General features: G+C 41.4%; 3 protein-coding genes across 3 annotated transcripts; 1 reads left to right on the top strand and 2 right to left on the bottom strand.

The window, feature by feature from the left end:
* Positions 1-124: 124 nt before the first annotated feature.
* On the bottom strand, positions 125-8901 carry dgke (diacylglycerol kinase, epsilon). The gene is made up of 11 exons (XM_085913085.1): positions 8225-8901; positions 6764-6923; positions 6581-6700; positions 5369-5512; positions 5080-5237; positions 4537-4585; positions 4049-4162; positions 3873-3944; positions 3050-3177; positions 2829-2940; positions 125-2456 (listed from the first exon to the last, which is right to left on the bottom strand). Exons 1-11 carry the CDS (start codon positions 8656-8658, stop codon positions 2232-2234), a joined length of 1716 nt encoding a protein of 571 aa, XP_085769211.1. The 5' UTR covers positions 8659-8901; the 3' UTR covers positions 125-2231.
* A 2308-nt stretch (positions 8902-11209) lies between these two features.
* Positions 11210-14178, top strand: c5h17orf67 (chromosome 5 C17orf67 homolog). The gene is made up of 4 exons (XM_085912905.1): positions 11210-11315; positions 12217-12317; positions 13261-13395; positions 14009-14178. Exons 1-3 carry the CDS (start codon positions 11264-11266, stop codon positions 13375-13377), a joined length of 270 nt encoding a protein of 89 aa, XP_085769031.1. The 5' UTR covers positions 11210-11263; the 3' UTR covers positions 13378-13395; positions 14009-14178.
* A 642-nt stretch (positions 14179-14820) lies between these two features.
* Positions 14821-17702, bottom strand: cbx8b (chromobox homolog 8b). The gene is made up of 5 exons (XM_085913118.1): positions 17580-17702; positions 17412-17455; positions 17127-17192; positions 16967-17033; positions 14821-16153 (listed from the first exon to the last, which is right to left on the bottom strand). Exons 1-5 carry the CDS (start codon positions 17646-17648, stop codon positions 15338-15340), a joined length of 1062 nt encoding a protein of 353 aa, XP_085769244.1. The 5' UTR covers positions 17649-17702; the 3' UTR covers positions 14821-15337.
* Between the last annotated feature and the right edge of the window lie 637 nt (positions 17703-18339).

Here is an 18339-nt window from a genome sequence, read left to right as displayed (position 1 = left end):
TCACAAAAGTCCTTTTCCTGTAGAAAGAGCCAAAAAGTAATTTCTTCTTCAAGATAATTGTTGTTCTTGATTTTATGTATAGGTATTTTAACCATTTTGAATAACAGTTTCAAGAGGCCGAAAGTAGCTGTGGTCATCAGTCTTTATTTTCAGAGGGCCTTGCAAATAGCTGCAAATCACAGTGAGAACAATCACATTTTAATATGAAAAGATTTTGGGGGGGGAATTACATCCATAAACATCAGCTCGATCTTTACATTCAATTTCATCAAACGATAACATTCAAAGTAACAAATTCAGACTCTTCCCTAACGCCCAAATTAAAAGCTTCCATTCACGAGCAACGCTATCCCTCTGCTTTCTCATTTCGGTTTAGCTTTGCGGAGGCAAAAATGGCTTCTTTTTTTTCTTGAGCATGACAGTCAAATCAAAACAGAATCATACACAATGTTTACATTTAAATAGATATTAAACAAAGAAAATGAACAGCTGTAAATACTGGATATATTAATATAACGTTTTGCAGAGAAAAGGTGGAAATACATACTTTGAAAGTAAAAATCCAGTGTTTATAGTCAGCTAGGAGCAAATTTGACACACAATATGACATTTCTCTAAAAACATGTTATACAAATACTGCTTCAAAATTGGACAGCAGGCCATGTACAAAACTGAGTTATGAGTGGAAATATTCAGAGTAACTAGTACAATCACATGAATACATTCAAGAAATCTTCACAAAAAAAGGTCTTTAGCCATGCTAGCAGCCATGTGTTGTGTCCATTATTATCATTTTTCAAATCACTGAACGTCTAAGCTTTGGTGCCATTAGACGAAAAACTCAATGGACAATGTTCATTCGTTTGTCGCTGTGTCATTGCAATCTGACAGATCCATATTTCCATCAGCGTGTTTTGTTGGTTTGCATTCTTGAAAGAAATCAATAAAAACAAGAGCCCTGATGCAAGCATGGCTAAACACCTGCCACGACCACAAAACCAGTCAAAATCAATGGGACAGAACACAAAGAACACTGATAAATACAGGTAGCTAAGTAGACGGTCTTATACAAGTGGGCATTAAGCAATTAAAAAAAAAAAATAGAAGGAAATTATTCATAGCCTATAATGTGGACATTCCTGAAACAGGCATTGACTATTAAGTAAAGACTACCATTTAAAATATGGCAGTAGCAGCAGGACAAATAACACTGCAATAAAATTAATGTGCAACGCTTGTTTGCATACAGTTTTGCAGGAACCTCTTGGAAATACACTTGTCCATCAAATATAACTTAACCAAAAGTCCTTGGGAAAGGCGCTATATAAATTCCAATTACCTGCTAGCCCAGTGTCAGTTGACAATTTTACCAGCGTTGACTTGTGGAAAATGATGCATAAAAGCAAACATATTCCAAGCAATTATTCAAACTATCTGTAAGTTCAGTCTTCCTTATCAAGCTAATGGCGGACTTAAACTTCCAATTAACCCAATTCATTTTTGAGCTGTTTGGCACAGCATACGACGATTGTTTTTCAGCATTACAAAAAAAAAAAGTTTGGTGCATGACAAATACTGAGGATACAGAAATTCCCTACATCCGATTACTCTGAATTGCTTCATTTGTGATTTTAGTACTTGTATGAAAATCAACACTGCCTGCAGCTTGGAGGGGTTAAGTGCGCTTGAATATGCGTGAACGTAAAATGGCAACATGTCTACAATAAAAGAACATAAAATTAACACAATTTAGTAAGCAATAATATGTATGCCACATGAAAAAGTGCAAGTATTATCGGTTTCACGTTCACCCTCACTCGACTTTGCCGTCAGAAGGGATGAAGTCAAAGTACCAAAACTCAAGCTTTTCGAAGCAGATATAATAAAGTAGAATTTGTTCTTTCCAAATTGATTTGGCAATTGAAAATACATTTTTAAAGTAACAACAGAAAAATGTACATATTTTTCATGATTCGATTTTAGACTTTCATTCATGAAATTAATTTGGAAGCGGGGAGTATCACACCCAAGGGAGAACAGCCAATCAAGGTGTCAATCGTTTGCCACTTCACACTGACCCGTTATTTCTGTTTTTTATTTAATCTTGATTTAACCAGGGGAAACAAATAAGAACTGGTTTTATTTCAATTGGCAATAGAAAATGGAAAGAACCACTCATAAAATATGACTTTAAAATATGCTGAAAAAATAAACGACTATGAGACTATGAGTCAAGCTCGAGCGGACACTGCCCCCGGGGGCCTGGGCGAGTCCTGCGGGGTGGTGCTTTCTGTCTCGGAAGCGCTGGATTCGTCGTCGTCATCGTCGTCAGTCTGCTCTGAGCTGTGATACAGCATGAGAGCCTGCGTCTTATGGGTAATTGTGATGGTGCACGGGCCCTGCGCCCACGGCTCGCCGTCCACTTGCATTGGCATCGTGGAACCCTTAAGGACCAACTGGAGAAACAAACATTAACCACTTAACACGCTACTTGGTGAGAATGACTCCAATTGTGCATTCGACTCAAACCAGTCGGCGTCAAGTTCGAGTAATGTCGTTTGATTCTATTTTATTCCATTGAGAGAGGTTGCTATGAGTCTGATGTGCTTGACGATTCATTTTCTCAACGTGAAGAATGGTAATGAGCCAAGCTGCCAGGAGAGGGTAGCGATGCACCATTTTAGATTAAAAAAAAAAAAAAAATCCCCTCTATTTGCTTACAGTGGGGGAAGGGGGATTTACCGCACTGACAGCCAAGGGTAGCGAGATAAGTATACAGTACATAGAAATTAATCAGAGTGGCGCTAATGTGTGCGAAATGGTCTCACCCTGACAGTGTGGGCTTGTCCCAGCCGTACTGGGTTAGCCAGCTTGACCTGGATCTGAGCACAGTGGAAGGAACCAAACACACCCATCACCTCCAGCAAACCGTCATCCAACCTGTCGTGACGACAGCAAACATGGCTTGTTGCTACGGGAACTGAACAGCACATGAGCCCGGGTTAACTTGAAAGCGGTTAGCTGCGTCATACGCCGACGCTTGTCTTACCGTGTAGGGGGGCAGGGTTCGTCGCCCATTCCCTCCCAGAGTCTGCAGCCGCCCCCCCAGTAACCAATGTTGCAAACAATGATGCCCTCCAGGCAGGGCAACTCGATTCGCTCACCATCAAGCTCCAGCTGTGGTAGGAATAAAAATAAACACAATGACTGTTTACATACAGTCACCCTTTCAAAACCCGAGCGGTGATGAGTGACATGAATAATTGACAGAAGAAAAGCAGAAATGACATCTATTTACGTCACGACAATGTATCTGCGTCGCCATCTGAATCGGAATGTTCAAATGAGGATGTTTACTGTTCACTCACAAATGGAAAAGGGTTGTTCAAAAGGTTTGAAGAACAAGAATTTCAACATAAACCCAAACATCGACTGCATGCAAATGTAGTCAGTGAATGGAAGCAATCACAAGGTTACAAGAACATGACAGTTGTTTTTTTTTTGACAGCTCTATTGGTAGCCCTTTGTAATATACTGTAGCAAGGAAGTAGCTCAACAATTTCAAAAGATTGCCATAGACTGGTTGCCAATATAAGCAATGGCCACTTCAAAGTCTTCAATGAACGGAACATGCATGATTTTGGAACGTGGGAGGAAACCAGAGTCGCCAGATGAAGCCTACTCGAGTATGCCAAAAAACAAATCAGTGACCTTGAGAGTCTTAAAAGGCGCCTAACAAATCAAATGCATGATTATTATTCCATCAAACAGACATGGGACACAATGACAGGTGTATATTGTGGGGCAAATATACGACGATGGTGACATTGTAGTAACCATGACGTTTAATAGCGTGGGCAAAGCTGCTGTACCTCAATCCTCTTATCCAGGTCCTTGCATTCCTGCACTAAACAATCCTTTGTGCCATATAAGAAGTACACAGCCTGGTGGTGAAAGAAAGACAAGTAAAACAGGTTAGTGGTGGTATTCAAATCGAAAAGCCAAGTTTTGCTTATCACCGAAAGGATGCAAACGAGGCTGTTCTGACCTTGTTGATGATACGGCTGGAAAAGAAAGAGGGCGTTTTCTCACGATGCGTGTGGAAGTTGAGCGCCATCAGAGCGTCAGGACCCACAGAGAAGTAGTTGTTCATGGAGAGAACCTGAGGAAATGTAATGGCTGTTAAATATACAATTCAATTCCTTAATTCTGATACGCTAACGACCTAGCATCTGGATTGATAGAAATTTGACTAAATAAATGCTTTGATAGCACAGCAAATCCCAATGCTCAAGAGCCACTTTATCGGAACCATGCCACCCCTTAGATGTATGGCCACTGTGTTAAACACAAAAATTAACGAAACTCTGGCACCCATTTTACAATAGACATGCCAAGAGAAATTCATCTAGATCAATGAAACCAGAATCCGCGGCTAACTTTCGAGTTTGTTTTGGGAGAGCAGACTTTTTTTTCGCACATAAAAGAAACATACGCAAACCTATTACAATATATTCCAAAGGACTACAAACTTACCTTTGGTTTTCGAATAGAGAGGCCTTTAGATGACACCTGCACTTTCCATCTGAAAATGATTATGCTGTCAGTAAACTCATAGACGAACACATTGCCATAGCTACATCAGATTTATAGTTTAGCATGGAGGATCATAATCAGAGCTGCAGATTAGGATTATACAAAATGATTGCATGAATGGTATCCATAGAAACCCTGCTAATGCTTTTAGGTCAAACATTTCTTCCTCACTAGTCAGCTTGTTTTTACTATGATCAAACAGAAAGAGCAAAAAAATTGCCGAAATTATGACAGGTAGCATTTTGCATAATGTTGCCTAAACTCCCCTCCCCAATGGAGTGTGTTACTGTCCTCGTTCAACATCAAGGATGTCATCTTGGTTTTTTTTTGTGTGTGTGTATGTTTCTGATCAATTGTAGCCTTAGCAGTTGTATTTTGAAGAATCGCAAACACATTTGTTGTGCTTGGAAACTACTGATTACGATGTACTCAGCTTCTAACAATAGTAAAACAAGACATGGTGATGTGCTCAAAAGTCCCCACCTGTCCATTTTGACCACCCCCGCATCCAGGATGTTGCGGAGAACCTGTTCCACAGGGATCTCCCCGGCATAGCCCGCACCCCAGCCCAAAGTGTTGGAAAGGTCATTTCCTGTCCCGAGAGGGAGGATGGTCACTCTTGGAACGAATTGGTCTTGACCCTGTTCGAGAAGGCAAATATATGTCACCAAACAAAAACGATTGTAAATGATGGTAAGTTTCCAAGTACATTCCATTTTGGGATTGACACCTTAAAGGACAATGCTAACAATGAGGCATTATTCTCTCTCACCTTGAGTTTCATTCCGTCGATGGCATCGAGCACCCATCCCACTGTGCCATCGCCTCCACAGACCAAGACCCTCAAACAACCAGGCGGCAGCAGGGTGCACAGTTGAAGGGCCTTGGAAGGTGCAAGTTCGGACAGGTCGAAAACCTGAGAAGGTAAACATACCGCTTTAACATACAAGGGGTCCGACGTGGAACATTTTGGGGTTATAGACAAGGTGCAATGAATCAGTTTGCGCAGAGGCACAGGAATACATCATGAGGCGTCACAGTTAGGGATGGACCGTTTCTTTAGTTCGATTTGATTATATTTAAGGCTAAAGTATTTTCGATTTTCCATAGCAGTTTTAGATAGTATTTTTATTTTTCTATTCATAATAGTGTACAACAAAAGTAATTATTTGCTCAAGTGGGTGTTGCTACGCCAAGTTGCTTTGTTCCACTCAATATATACCATCCCAATTCCAATGAATGAATTTGGGACATTGAGTTCAACATAGATAAAAACTGAATATGAGGATTAGCAAATCATGTTCAACCAATATTAGATGTCTTATATTGGGTTCATTTGGAGCAGATGGGGGGGGGGGCGGGGTAAACTCTGGATGCCCTATAAAATAATCCTTCATAACTAAAAAAACATTGCAGCACAAATGAAAATGTTTATGGCGCCAACCAGCACAAACGAAACAGAGTGTTTTCCTTGCCGTGGCCACTAATACATCCACAGATCATCATAGATGCTGACCTTTGAATTTGTGTCCAGAACAGTTCAGGGGGTTCCTTTCCTATTTGCTCCAAATGACATGACTTTTCCACAATTTCCCCCAAATTTCACATGTGGACTCCTCAGAACCACTTTTGAATGAAGTATTTTCTCAACCAGTAGGCAGCCAACCACCAGGGCCATCCAATGAATTATGGCTTAGTCTTCATTAAATTACCTAAATCTAAGCAGTCACACCCTGCGGTAAGAGCATTCTGAAGTTTAAAATTCCTGGGTAGGTCATTATCATTCACTCTTTTAGTGTCTCGTTTTTTTTTTTTTGCATTGAAAACTGTTTCCATACTGCTGGTTGAAGAGTAGTGCAGTTAAAATAAAGATGGTTTCCCTAACATTTGGAGTAATAGTGATTAATAATTGTGGTTACAAAATTGTGCTTATCATTCTGGCCATAATTTTGCAGGCATAAAGGACAGATATCGGATGACTGACCTGCACGGGGTTGAGAAGGCTGCGAAACTCTCCCAGCAAGGCCTCCCCCATGTTGTTTCCACTACGCGTGTTCGCCAAGACCAACACAGGAGTCCAACCATCTCCACATTGTGCCGCGAGCTACAAGCAGAATAGATTAGTGAACTTTAAAGAATTTAATTTGAGGCCAGATTATACCTATACCTTTTTGTACTCATCGGGGTGTCGACGGCGGAGCTTGTTCACTTGGTAGAGATAGTGAGGAGGAATGATGAGGTTGTGGAACTCGCCCAGGTCACATTTGGTTGCATCTACCAGGCTGTCCATGCATTCGTCATGTATTGTGGTCTGACACCACACACATCTATTCGAGAAAAAAAAAACAGACATGTTTATGAATACGAAAAGTTCACTCATCCTTTACATTGAGGCTAGGCTATCTTTATTATTAAGCATCATCTTGAAGTTGGGCTTGCATAACTTTGACTGCTTAGAAAAAGTTTCATCCAACTGTGGGCTGAAACATAACCAGACAGTTCTCAAGAAATATTTCATGTAAAGACTATGAATGGGAAAATGAATTTTCAATTTTGTTTCAGGAACCAGTTGTATTTTTTACTCATCAGGATGGCATGGACTCTTCCACTTTGGGCTTAAAGTACACTGACTTGCCATTTCTTAACTCCCTTTATTTAAACCAATAGTGCCACTTAGTCATAAAAAAAAATAAAACTGGTTCATGAAGCAAATTTGAACCTTCATTTTCCGATCATGGCGGCTCAGTGGGCACTGGTTAGCACATTCGCCTCATAGTTCAGAGGGTGCGGGTTCGATTCCACCTCCAGCCCTCCCTGTGTGGAGTTTGCATGTTGTCCCCATGCCTGCGTGGGTTTTCTTCTTAGTAGGCCTTTTGAGCACTCCACAATGTCCCCAAGTGTGAGTGCGAGTGGTTGTTCGTCTCTGTGTGCCCTGCGATTGGCTGGCAACCGGTTCAGGGTGTCCCTTGCCTACTGCCCGATGACGGCTGGGATAGGCTCAAGCACACCCCCCGACCCCCATGGGGACAAGCAGTACAGAAAATGGATGGATGGATTTTCCTATCATTAGTAAAGATTTGTCAATATATTTCAGACAGAACAGAAGGATGACAATTTATCGTTTGTTGTGTGATCATACAGCCAATGAGGGTTTCTCTTTAACATCGGTATGTGGCAACGTAGATGGTGAGTCTCAAAAATTACATTAAGACAAAATATGTATTGAATACTATATAAATATAATGTCATTGCATCATTAATCGCTGAGCTAGAATAAAGCCGTATAAAACATGTTAGAGGTGTCCCGATCCCTTTTTTGTCCTGAGTTTGAGTCACTTGATCTTGAGTGTTTATGTGAATTGTTGTCCATTCTTCCTATGTACATTGGTAAGGTCACATAAGCAGTTCAATGAGAAGGGCTTTGTCTCATTCTCTGTTCTAATTCATCCCAAAGGTCTTCTATTGGGTCTTGATACTGGTGATGGATACTTTATGGACTCTGCTTGGTACACTGGGTGCACAGTAATGTTGAATGCAAAAGCATTCGCTTTTCCGAGATTTAGCAAAGCCTCTCTCAAATGCTAAAACTGTTGCTTTTGAGGTCTGACTAAAGTGATCTGTACTGTACCTGATATCACAGAGCTTGGGCTGCGTTCCACACTGCTGCTTGCACACTACACAGTAGCTGGCCAGGGGCACGTTGCCCCTGACCCATCGGTGGGCCATCACCCCGTCCGCCCGGGAAGGGGCCATGATCTCTTTGCACGGCAGCTCCCGGTCCGCCCGGCGCAGGCAATGCTCGTCAGCGCACACGCCGCAGCTATCACAGAAGGCCCCGAGCATGATGTGCTGAGAGCACACGCAGCAGTAGGTGGGCTTGCTGAACAAGTCCGTGTAGTGCCAGCCATGTCTGCTCTGGCGGAAGAACTGCTTCATATGCGTTTTCCGTTTCGAGCGTTGGATGCTGCACCACAGCGTGATGACGACAGGGACAATCACAGCCACGAAGGTCCAGAAGAGCAGCGACCACTCCTCCCGTACCCCGTCCTCCTCCGTGGACATGGCCGCGGGACTGGAAGTCAACTACTGGCGCCAAGGAACAGACTGAGACCAAATTGGAGAAAGGGGCGTGTTCGCTAAAATAGGACCAGGCTGAGGGAAAAAGACGTACGTCTTCCCCGTGATGTTCATTTTGATGCGCCGCGGTGTGAGTCCGGAACAGTGGGCGCGTCGGCGCAAACGTTCACGGCCACAATTTGCGGAAGTACACGTGACGTAGCCCAAGAGCTTCGACGTCATTGGAACAAAGAGTAAATAGGAATCAAGATAGGCACCTCACGCAATGCCAATGGAAAGCTGTTGCGCTTTTATACTGTATGTATTACATTTTTACACACAAGTAGAAAAAACAGCCGTCATCAGGCAGGGGACACCCTGAACCGGTTGCCAACCAATCGCAGGGCACACAGAGACGAACAACCATTCACACTCGCACCTAGAGACAATTTGGAGTGCTCAATCGGCCTACCAAGCATGTTTTTGGGATGTGGGAGGAAACCAGAGTGCCCGGAGAAAACCCACGTAGGCCTGGGGAGAACATGCAAACTCCACACAGGGAGGGCCGGAAGTGGAATCGAACCCGCACCCTCCTAACTGTGAGGCGGACGTGCTACCCAGTGCCCCACCGAGCCACCTACGATGCAATACAGTACGATTTAATTTGAAAACAATGCGATCCAGTGCGATACAATGCAACTGCATCTTACAGGTCATATCGATTTTCCGATGCATATCGGTGGATCTTCCCAACCCTACAAAATACGCTTTTTTTAATGGCGATGGCTGATGGCTTAGTGGTACACTCGCCTGTCTTGTGCACAAGTACCATGAGTTCGATTCCCACATTAGACGGTATACATGTGTGTGACTTATAAATATACGTTTTTAAATGTATAGAACAAACAATGAAGTTATTAACTAATGAATTAATTATAATACGTATTATTCGTTTTACTGCCGAAAATGGCTGAATAAGTAAAGTATCCTTTTCAAAGTCCTCTCATTTCCCCTCATTGGTCAATTATTTGCACTTGACTTGTTGCTAATGTGTGGCCCTTGCCTATATGCCCTATAGTGGCATGAGTGCTTCACAGAACTTTACTATTAATATGTAACAGGCCACGTGCCGTATCTAGGAGGAAAAATATGTACCTACAAATTCAAATTCTGCTGAATGGCTTAGTGGTTGGTGTTCAGATGACGGAGGGATAGATGGTACAAAGAGTGTACTACATTGACCTGAAGATGCCTTTCTGTGATATCCAATAAATGATAGCTTTCCATAGATGCTCACTAATGTAGCAATAAACATCTTGGGTGTTTTGTTTACCTTCCACAAGATACATTAATTCAATTAAAGAATGTATTCAATTGGCCTTCTGGTATGATAAACACACAAATGGAATACACCTATACAGTCTTACGAAGTGAAGACAATTTGCCATTCTAGTAATGACACACGAATTTAAAATGATGTGGTGGGCCGTATCTGGCCCCCGGGCCTTCAGTTTGACATCTGTGATATAAGGGCACCATGTAAAGAAAATATTAAGATCGGTTTCAGTCAATGTCCTGACGGGTAACATCATGGGATGAAAGCAAGTTAGCATTCATAGATGCCCCTTTAGGCTATAGCGACATGGAGAAATATGAACTAGAGCATTAACAATTATGTCTATGCTGTTAACAGTGTTAACCCGCCGTTAACTTCACACATAGACCCATCCACATAAGAGGAGGTGGTTAAACTGTAGGGTGTCTCGAAGATTGGCTGTCCGTGTCTTATAAATTAAAAAACACAAACATTTCCACAAACACAAAAGTGGTTTTATGTCTGTTTATTATTCAGAGTGTAAAGGCGGGGCCAGTTGAGTGGGGACTGACGTCAGAAAAAGGGAACGCGGAGGTTGGAAAGGCGGGACTGAGACTCAGCGCCTGAGTGGAGCGTATAGGCGTAAATTGTGGCTGACAGCAGCCCATGTAGAAATATGTTCTGTTGCCTTCTTTTTTTGTTCAGTAAAAAGCGACCAAGTTGCATCAGTGACTGTGCGCATCTTTGACAACAATGAAGGCATTACATCATCGTATCATAAACATAGCAACAGAACCCACAGTTGCGCAATCAGTTCAATCGAAATGGGAAGAATAGAATTTTGATGCGTTCCAAATACCATTTTGCACCTCAAAGATTTTCAACAAAGCCTTGTAAATGGGAAATATTACGTCAATACAGGCGTTTATACGTGAAGTACAGTTTGGCTGGCTGGATGTCTACACTGCCATCTAGTGGGAAAAGGACCACAGTCAAATTACACGACAGTACAGTCCATCTTGTTTACAACTCATCTACTGTCATTCGCAATGCAGTACAGTAAAGTGCATTATTTGAATCGTATAGGGAGATATGACTCATATTAATAAAAAATAAAAAATTAACAACGTTATTGAATCATAATAGCGCTAACATATGTTATATGAGTGATTATATATATATGTTTTGTGGGTGGCACGACCGAGGAGGAGGAGGAGATTTTCCCCCTTCACTCCTTTTGGACTTGAAGTCCAGACCACAGAGCAGAAAAGTTTGGGCTGAAAAAAGGTATTGAAGATGAAGAAGCTGTTGGTGTTCCTGCTTTGCTTGGTTTTGACCATCTCCACAGGTAGGAACGAGCAGGAAAAAAATGACTCGAAGGCTCACATCTTCGTAGACGGAATTTGCAGTACTTTTGTGCATTTACGTAAATGCACATGGTGGTATATATCTGTATCCCATGTGATTATTTTAATCCGCCACACAGGATATTCAAAGAAATGTTAAAATCATCTCTTAATTTTGTTGCATAGGGTCTTTATTTTTCACATTTGTTGTATTCCTATCTTTGAAACTCTGCCTTATTGTAATTTGCACTGCAATACAAATCTAATTCGTGTAAATTACTAGCATAACGGGCACGCACGGTCTGTGTTTGTTATTTTGACGAAAAGCAAATATCTGCAGATATTTGACTTCACAGGTAGTTAACGTTTTGCCACGTTGCTGTGAGAGCAGCAGCGCCAGATCTGACTGTGTGTTGACACAGAGAGCTGCGCTCATTTTCACAGCCACTGGGAGAAAAACGAGTCCGCCCAGCCGGATGGTGCTGCGCGGGCCTGACTCCCTGGGGAGTGAGGAGGAGGATGAATGAGCACTTTGTTACCCTACAGCAAATAGCTGCTTCCCCAAAGAAGACTGGTTAGTGAGAGGGGGAGTATTGTAGGGGAAAGCGTCAATGATGTGTTATGTTAGCTAGAAACGGAGGCTCCTTTGGGACCGATGCTGAGGATTGCAAAAAAAAAAAAACCGCAAACAGTATTGCCTAAAATAACTTTTTTTTTCATGGCCTATAAAAAATAAAAAAGAGTACCACATTCTTGCGTTTGCAAAAAGGTTTAGAATATTGTGCGCCCGTGGTTGCGTGCGTGCGTGCGTGCGTGCGTGCGTGCGCGCGCGCGCACCAGTGTGTGTGTCTATTATAAAACCATACAGGAGTAAACATTTTATTTGATTGTGCGTCTTCTCAGATGCCAACCCCATCATCAAAGAAAGCTTTGCTAAGCAGCTTCTGCGCAGCAAGAGACAGGAGAGGCCAAGGACGGCGGGCCACCCCGATGAACCCATGAGGGTGAGGGTCATTCAGCGCACATAAACTGATATTATTCAACCAAACTGACATTCTCTTCCAATATCCTCCCCAAAATCCTTAGAAGCACATCATACATTTCCAAGATATGGACAAATATGCATATTTTTTTTGAAAGTCTATGATTTAAATGGAATAAAAACACAGTTATGCATTTAATTGAGTTACAAAATTATGAACAATGATGGAGCCGTGATTTTTCCTTTTACACCAGCAACTTTGAATGAAACCATCAAGATGTCATCAAATGAAATAATTCACGATGTGATTCGAGTGCATAAACCGGCTTTTATTTCAGAAGTTTCAGGAAAGTGTTTTGTTTTTAACCTCCAAATTCTGCTATTTTCAGGGACTTAAAAATACTTGAATTCCATGACTAAATTGTCAGTAGCCAATAGTAATTGTGGATCTGGAAGAAAATCCCTTGCAGCAATTGGTGCTTGAAATCCCGAGCGTTCCTCTGGAGATAATGTACCCAGGAGCTCACCTTTCATTTTCTGCTCACTCTGTTTTTTCTACCTTTATTTTTTGTCTTCGGTGCATGAAAAATATTCACTCTGTTTAATAGAGCTAAGGCATTGGAAAATGGCCTCCTGAAAATGAAGGCAACCTATTTATCTGACGTCATCCTAATTGTGTGCTTTAATTTGTACAACCAGCAATCAAAGTTTGGGAGCAAGTTCAAACATGTTTTTGGGCTTGATTAATTTTTAGTTTTAATCTGAGTTGTCACCACCAGATAATTTCACAGGTTTTTGTTTCATCGTGACTTCCTGCTTGTTTTATCATTTATGCATTAGTATCATTGCTGCTGTTATACGCCACATATAAATGCTGCTCATTCATTTCCTCTTGTAATAATTCATTTGCTTCATTTGTTTTTGCCATGCACCTGCACCACCATTTGTCAATCTGTCAACATCAGGAGCACATGCTTCACATGCAGGCTCTGGACCAGAGAGCGCAGGAGACCAACATGGAGCACTGGCTCAACCCTCACTGCTACCCACGCTGTGACAGGAACTATGGATCCCCTGTCTGACGATGCATGAACATAAAGGTCGCCAGAAGTCTGCACCTCTGTGTCATATTTAACACAAACAGCACCGTATATATATTTAAAAAAAAACATTGACAAAAGTGCAATCAAACAGTGCAGACATCGATCTAAATTCAACTAACATAACAAAATCTAAGTGTGTCTCTCCTATAGGAATAAAGCGCCCCCAAAAGGTGGTTTATAAGGAAATATGATACGATAATTTTTCTTCCTTCCTTCAGAATCGCCACTTCTCAAAGATGTTTACAATAGAAAATGAATGCTCATTTTTCATTTATTTTATTTTTATGTTATATATTTTATAGCGTTAGCTGGAATTCCGTTAATCACTTAATTCCCCCAATAAGAAACGTTAGCCACAAGGCTGGTGGTGGCTCATACACAAAATAATGGTGAACTATTTAAAATTTATATATATTTTTTTATCATTTTGACTCTTTCTTTCTCCCAGAAAAATAAATACATTTCTGCCGAAAGCAAGTTGACTGTCTGAGACCGGCAGTAATAAATCACGAGAGGGAATGACTTGCTAATGGAAAAAAAAAACCGTCATAAATTCAATTTTCACTGAACTGGATGAATTGTTGATTTTTGAATTGTCTTGTCTCCGCAGAGAAAAAGCGGCGCCGCCTCGGTAAAACGAAATGGAAAGACGTCTTCAAACGGATCCGTCAATAAATACAAGCGAATGGATAGTGAATATATAATGGGTCTTGGCTGTCTAATAATGCATGTTCGTTTCTTAGAAAATATGTATTTCCAGTTAGTGTCCTATATCATAACATGGTGTGTTGAATGAGTGAATAAAAAAATATAACAATCACGATTGAATAATTCAAAAAAATTAATGCTGCAGTAATGCGGTAGTATAATTTTGTTTTGAAATGTTTTATTTCCTGTATTTCGTACGAATTAGTCTTAATGAATTCTTTGTTGTATAATGATCATTATATATATATATATATATATATATATATTGTTCGAACAACCGTTGAGCAAGGTGTGTAAGGGCGTGTAAGCGTGCTGAAATTACTTTTGCAAAGAACGGCCCGTGTACGGGGAAAATGCGCTTTTGTCCGCTCAATTTGTTTACTTATGTCGTAAATTACGCCATAGGTAATGACAATTAGCCAAGTTGATCAATTCATATTTTTAGATTTAAAATAATAGAGCACTTGAAGTCGCGGCGCTGGTGACAGAAAAATGGGCCCTCGGAATTGTTTTTTTTTTTTGGTACGTCCTACGTGGTCCTCTATTGTAGTGGAAGAAAGAAATTCTCATTCACAGAATAACTAGATGCATTTTTTTTAAACAATTGTCTTTTCATATTTCAGAAAGCGACCATGAGATGTAACAAGATTGCATTACATCGCCTTTTGTTGTTACGTTTTGCATTTTAAAGGACACAGATTTTTTAAAAACATTTATTTAAAACAAAGACACCAAATGTTTTCTTACCATTTCAAAGGTTGCTGCTTTTTATTACAATAATAAAATATGCTGTTAATGTATTTTTTTTTACATTTTGAAATGTTGAACAATTGGGACAAAATTGGACTTAACATTAACACAAACATAATACTTTAACACAAAGTGCTTATTAAAAGTTTCAAAAGAACTCAATAAATTGAATTGAAACCTTCGTCTGATCCTTCGAAATTAGAGCCAAATATTTTAACCCAAAGATTGGATTTAACAAGGAACAACTCTCAATATCTCCCAGCACGGTGCATGTGTTGGGGGGGGGGGGGGGGGGGATAAATTGTAGGTTATTAGTCAAATAAATGTACACATTTTATAAAGATACATGCATGTAACCAGTGCATAACAGGAAGTGGACTTCATTTCATTTTGGTCAGTTTAACCAGCTGTTTATGTACACGTGTTCTCTTTTTAATGGCCTTTTCTTTTACATGCCATTGGGGGGTGTGATGTGGCCACTTCATCTCTTGTCTTTAAAGAAGCCGTTTGAAGTGCTGCTCTCCTTGATGGTGACAGTCAGAAAGTTGGCGGTCACATCAGTCACCAGGAGCTTTTCCACATTGCACAGAGACGGCCGCCACGTCACCTCGTCCAAATCGACGTCCAGTCGGGTTGGGGATGGTTTGTCCAAAAAGTAAGGCTTTTCCATGGGCGGGAGTTGGGTGGAGCCAATCTGATGCTTGGCGTGGCCTGAGCTGTTTGTAGTCCTGTCTGCGTTCCTGTGCGAGGACAGGGTGCTGTCAGTGTAAAGGCGCTGATAGGATCCCCCAGCTGTCATTGGCTGGTTTTGTAAATGATGGTGGTGGCGGTGCTGCTGCTGGTGGTGATGATGATGGTGGCGGCGATGGCGTTTATGGCCATGACTGTGGTTCTCGGGGTATCTGTGATGGGGAACTTTGAGCAGTCTAACGTCTTCGCCACTCTGCAGCTTCAACAGTTTTTGAGGTCTATGGCTGACCAACTCATCGCTTCTCCTCTCATCTGGCTCGAAGGCTGCAGAGACGCTGTCCTGGAAACGGAGTTTTGGCTTTGGCCCTCTTTTTTTGGGTATATGCAACAGCCTTTCAGAATTTCCTTGTTGCTCATGGGCCACATCTGGTGGTCTAACAAATACGCTTTCTCCTCGGTTAACAGTGCTGGGTGGGAAAAGTGTGGGAACCACAGCTCTCAGGCCTTCTCTGGCCCTGAGGGTGACAACGGGTTCTGGTGAAGGGTAGCTGAAGCGCATCCCTCGCATTGCCTCATTTCTAAACTCATAAGACTTGGTGGCTTGGGCCTGTTTGAAAATGACACAAATTAGAGGGGATTCACACACACATATTCTTAAATGTTTATGGATAGAGTTTATTCACTGTTTCTTACATTTGTGGATAATTTCAAATCTTACTATTTTGTGAATGTAAATGTAATTTCCCCCAAAATGTTTTGTTACAGTGGAGTAACGTTAACAAAAAGGCATCTTGAAAAGACTTCATCTGCTGAACAGAGAAGCCAAACTTTAACAATGTAATTAACGGGTGACACTGCTGTAAAATGGACAATTACAGGACCACGTTCCTTCCTGGACCTTGTATTCACCTCTGAACTTCCACTGACCCTATTTAACAACACTCTTGTCATGGACACATGCTGTCATTTACATCAAGATAAACTTGAGGACAATTAGCTACTTTTTAATTTTAAAAAAATTCTTGTGGTGTATGACACTAAAACAATTGACCCTAGGCCTTTAAAAAAAATGAAGATGTTGAAACCATGGTTATTACCAAGCTCTAGCAGAATTAAATAGCAGTGTTCCCTCGTCATGCCCAATACTACACACTTTCACCGAATTGGTTTGGAAATTATTTATTTATATTCATGAATAATGCATGTTTGTTCCTCTATCTATGCCAGCGACATGAAGAGACAATTTTTCTCTTTGAAAAATATGTGGCCTGGGTTGATAAAGGTTGGAAAGCACTGCCTTCTCCGAGAAGCCACTAATTTGAATATGCATAATTACGATCCTGCGAATTCCGAAGCAAATGCAGTTAAGGTGACGACGGCTCATTAGCGTAGCACAGCAAAACACGTTTACAATCCTTACCTTGAGAAGAAAGGTCTTGGGTTTTGGTCCTCTTTTCTTAGGCCCGAAGAGTTCCCTCTCTCGCTCCCTGTTCGGAACCCGAGACGCTACTTTGAAGTGTCAGTCGATCAACGAGCACATGACGACATGATATGATCCTACCACGTAACGTCAAACGTACCTCTGCTCGAAAGCCACAAACAGACGGGAGTCCAAAATATTTTCTTCAGGTTCCCATGTGCTGTATCTGTTAAGACGAATTTAACAACACAAAACGACGGTTCATTTTGGATAGAGGAAGCGAAGGATCGGGCAGACACGGCGTGGTGGATTTGATCTTCGCGTTAGCCCCGCGAGCTCCGCTTCCCTCATCGAGCTTTAATCGTGCTAGCCGTGGAGAGCTAACGACAGCTACAGCAACAATGACGCAACATGCGCCTCACAAACAGAATATAGCGAGACTTACTTAGGAGACCAGCCCTTCCATTTCACAAGATACTCGAGACGACCCTGCACGCCGTCAGAAATACAACAGGCGTGACTTAGCTTGCATGGAAACAGCAGTATTACAAAACAGCTTTTAAAAAAACATATTTAAAAAAAATCACAATTAGTGAGAAAGGGGAGTGCTTACCTTCCTTATCCTGCGTTTGATGATAGACTCGGCGGCGAACACCCTCTCCCCGACGGCAGACAGCTCCATGTTGACTCCAGTGCAACCTACCGTTAGCTTGCTAGCGTTAGCGAGGCAGACCTTTTTATTTTTTTTCCTCCGGTCCCTCTGCCACTCTGAATTCCCGACAGACCATAATAATATCGAGCAGAGAATGGACGTCAGCGCATTTTTTACACTGTTGCTAAGAAACCACAGTCGGCGGACCCACTACGAGGACGCCTATTGGCCCAGCCGTTGCTACGTGTCGGGTTGCTAAGTGTGGGGAGGAGCTCAATATGTCCGTGAGAGCTCCACTACTTCGCCTCATTACTTCAAATTGAAATATTTTTTATATTTATTATTTAATAGCAGGCCTTTCTATGTTTGTCACTGTGGTGCTAATGTGAAGAAATTAACTTTCGGCAAATAATGACATCTTACGCACACAGCATCGAGAGAACGCCTAAATCTGTTCTATTCTATTCTATTCTATTCTGATACGTCTAATTTCATTCGTTCATCCAATCCATCATATTCGTATGACATAAACCATATTTTACAATATTGTAAAATATTGTTTGCATAAATAACAGCATTTTCACCCTGCTCCGAATTGTTAAACTCGCCTGAATTCGTTTGCTGTTTACTAATAATCTAAAACAAATCCGTTTTGTTTTTTGTGAATGACAATCTAAACCCCACGGTATCTCATGAATACGTAATTTTTGCGAGTATATAC

This window comes from Syngnathus leptorhynchus, chromosome 5, assembly GCF_054491065.1.
Source record: "Syngnathus leptorhynchus isolate UIUO chromosome 5, UIUO_Slep, whole genome shotgun sequence".
Lineage (NCBI taxonomy): Eukaryota > Metazoa > Chordata > Actinopteri > Syngnathiformes > Syngnathidae > Syngnathus > Syngnathus leptorhynchus.
The sequence above is the reverse complement of the archived record's forward strand: the minus strand, read 5'-3'. Positions and strand labels throughout refer to the sequence as shown.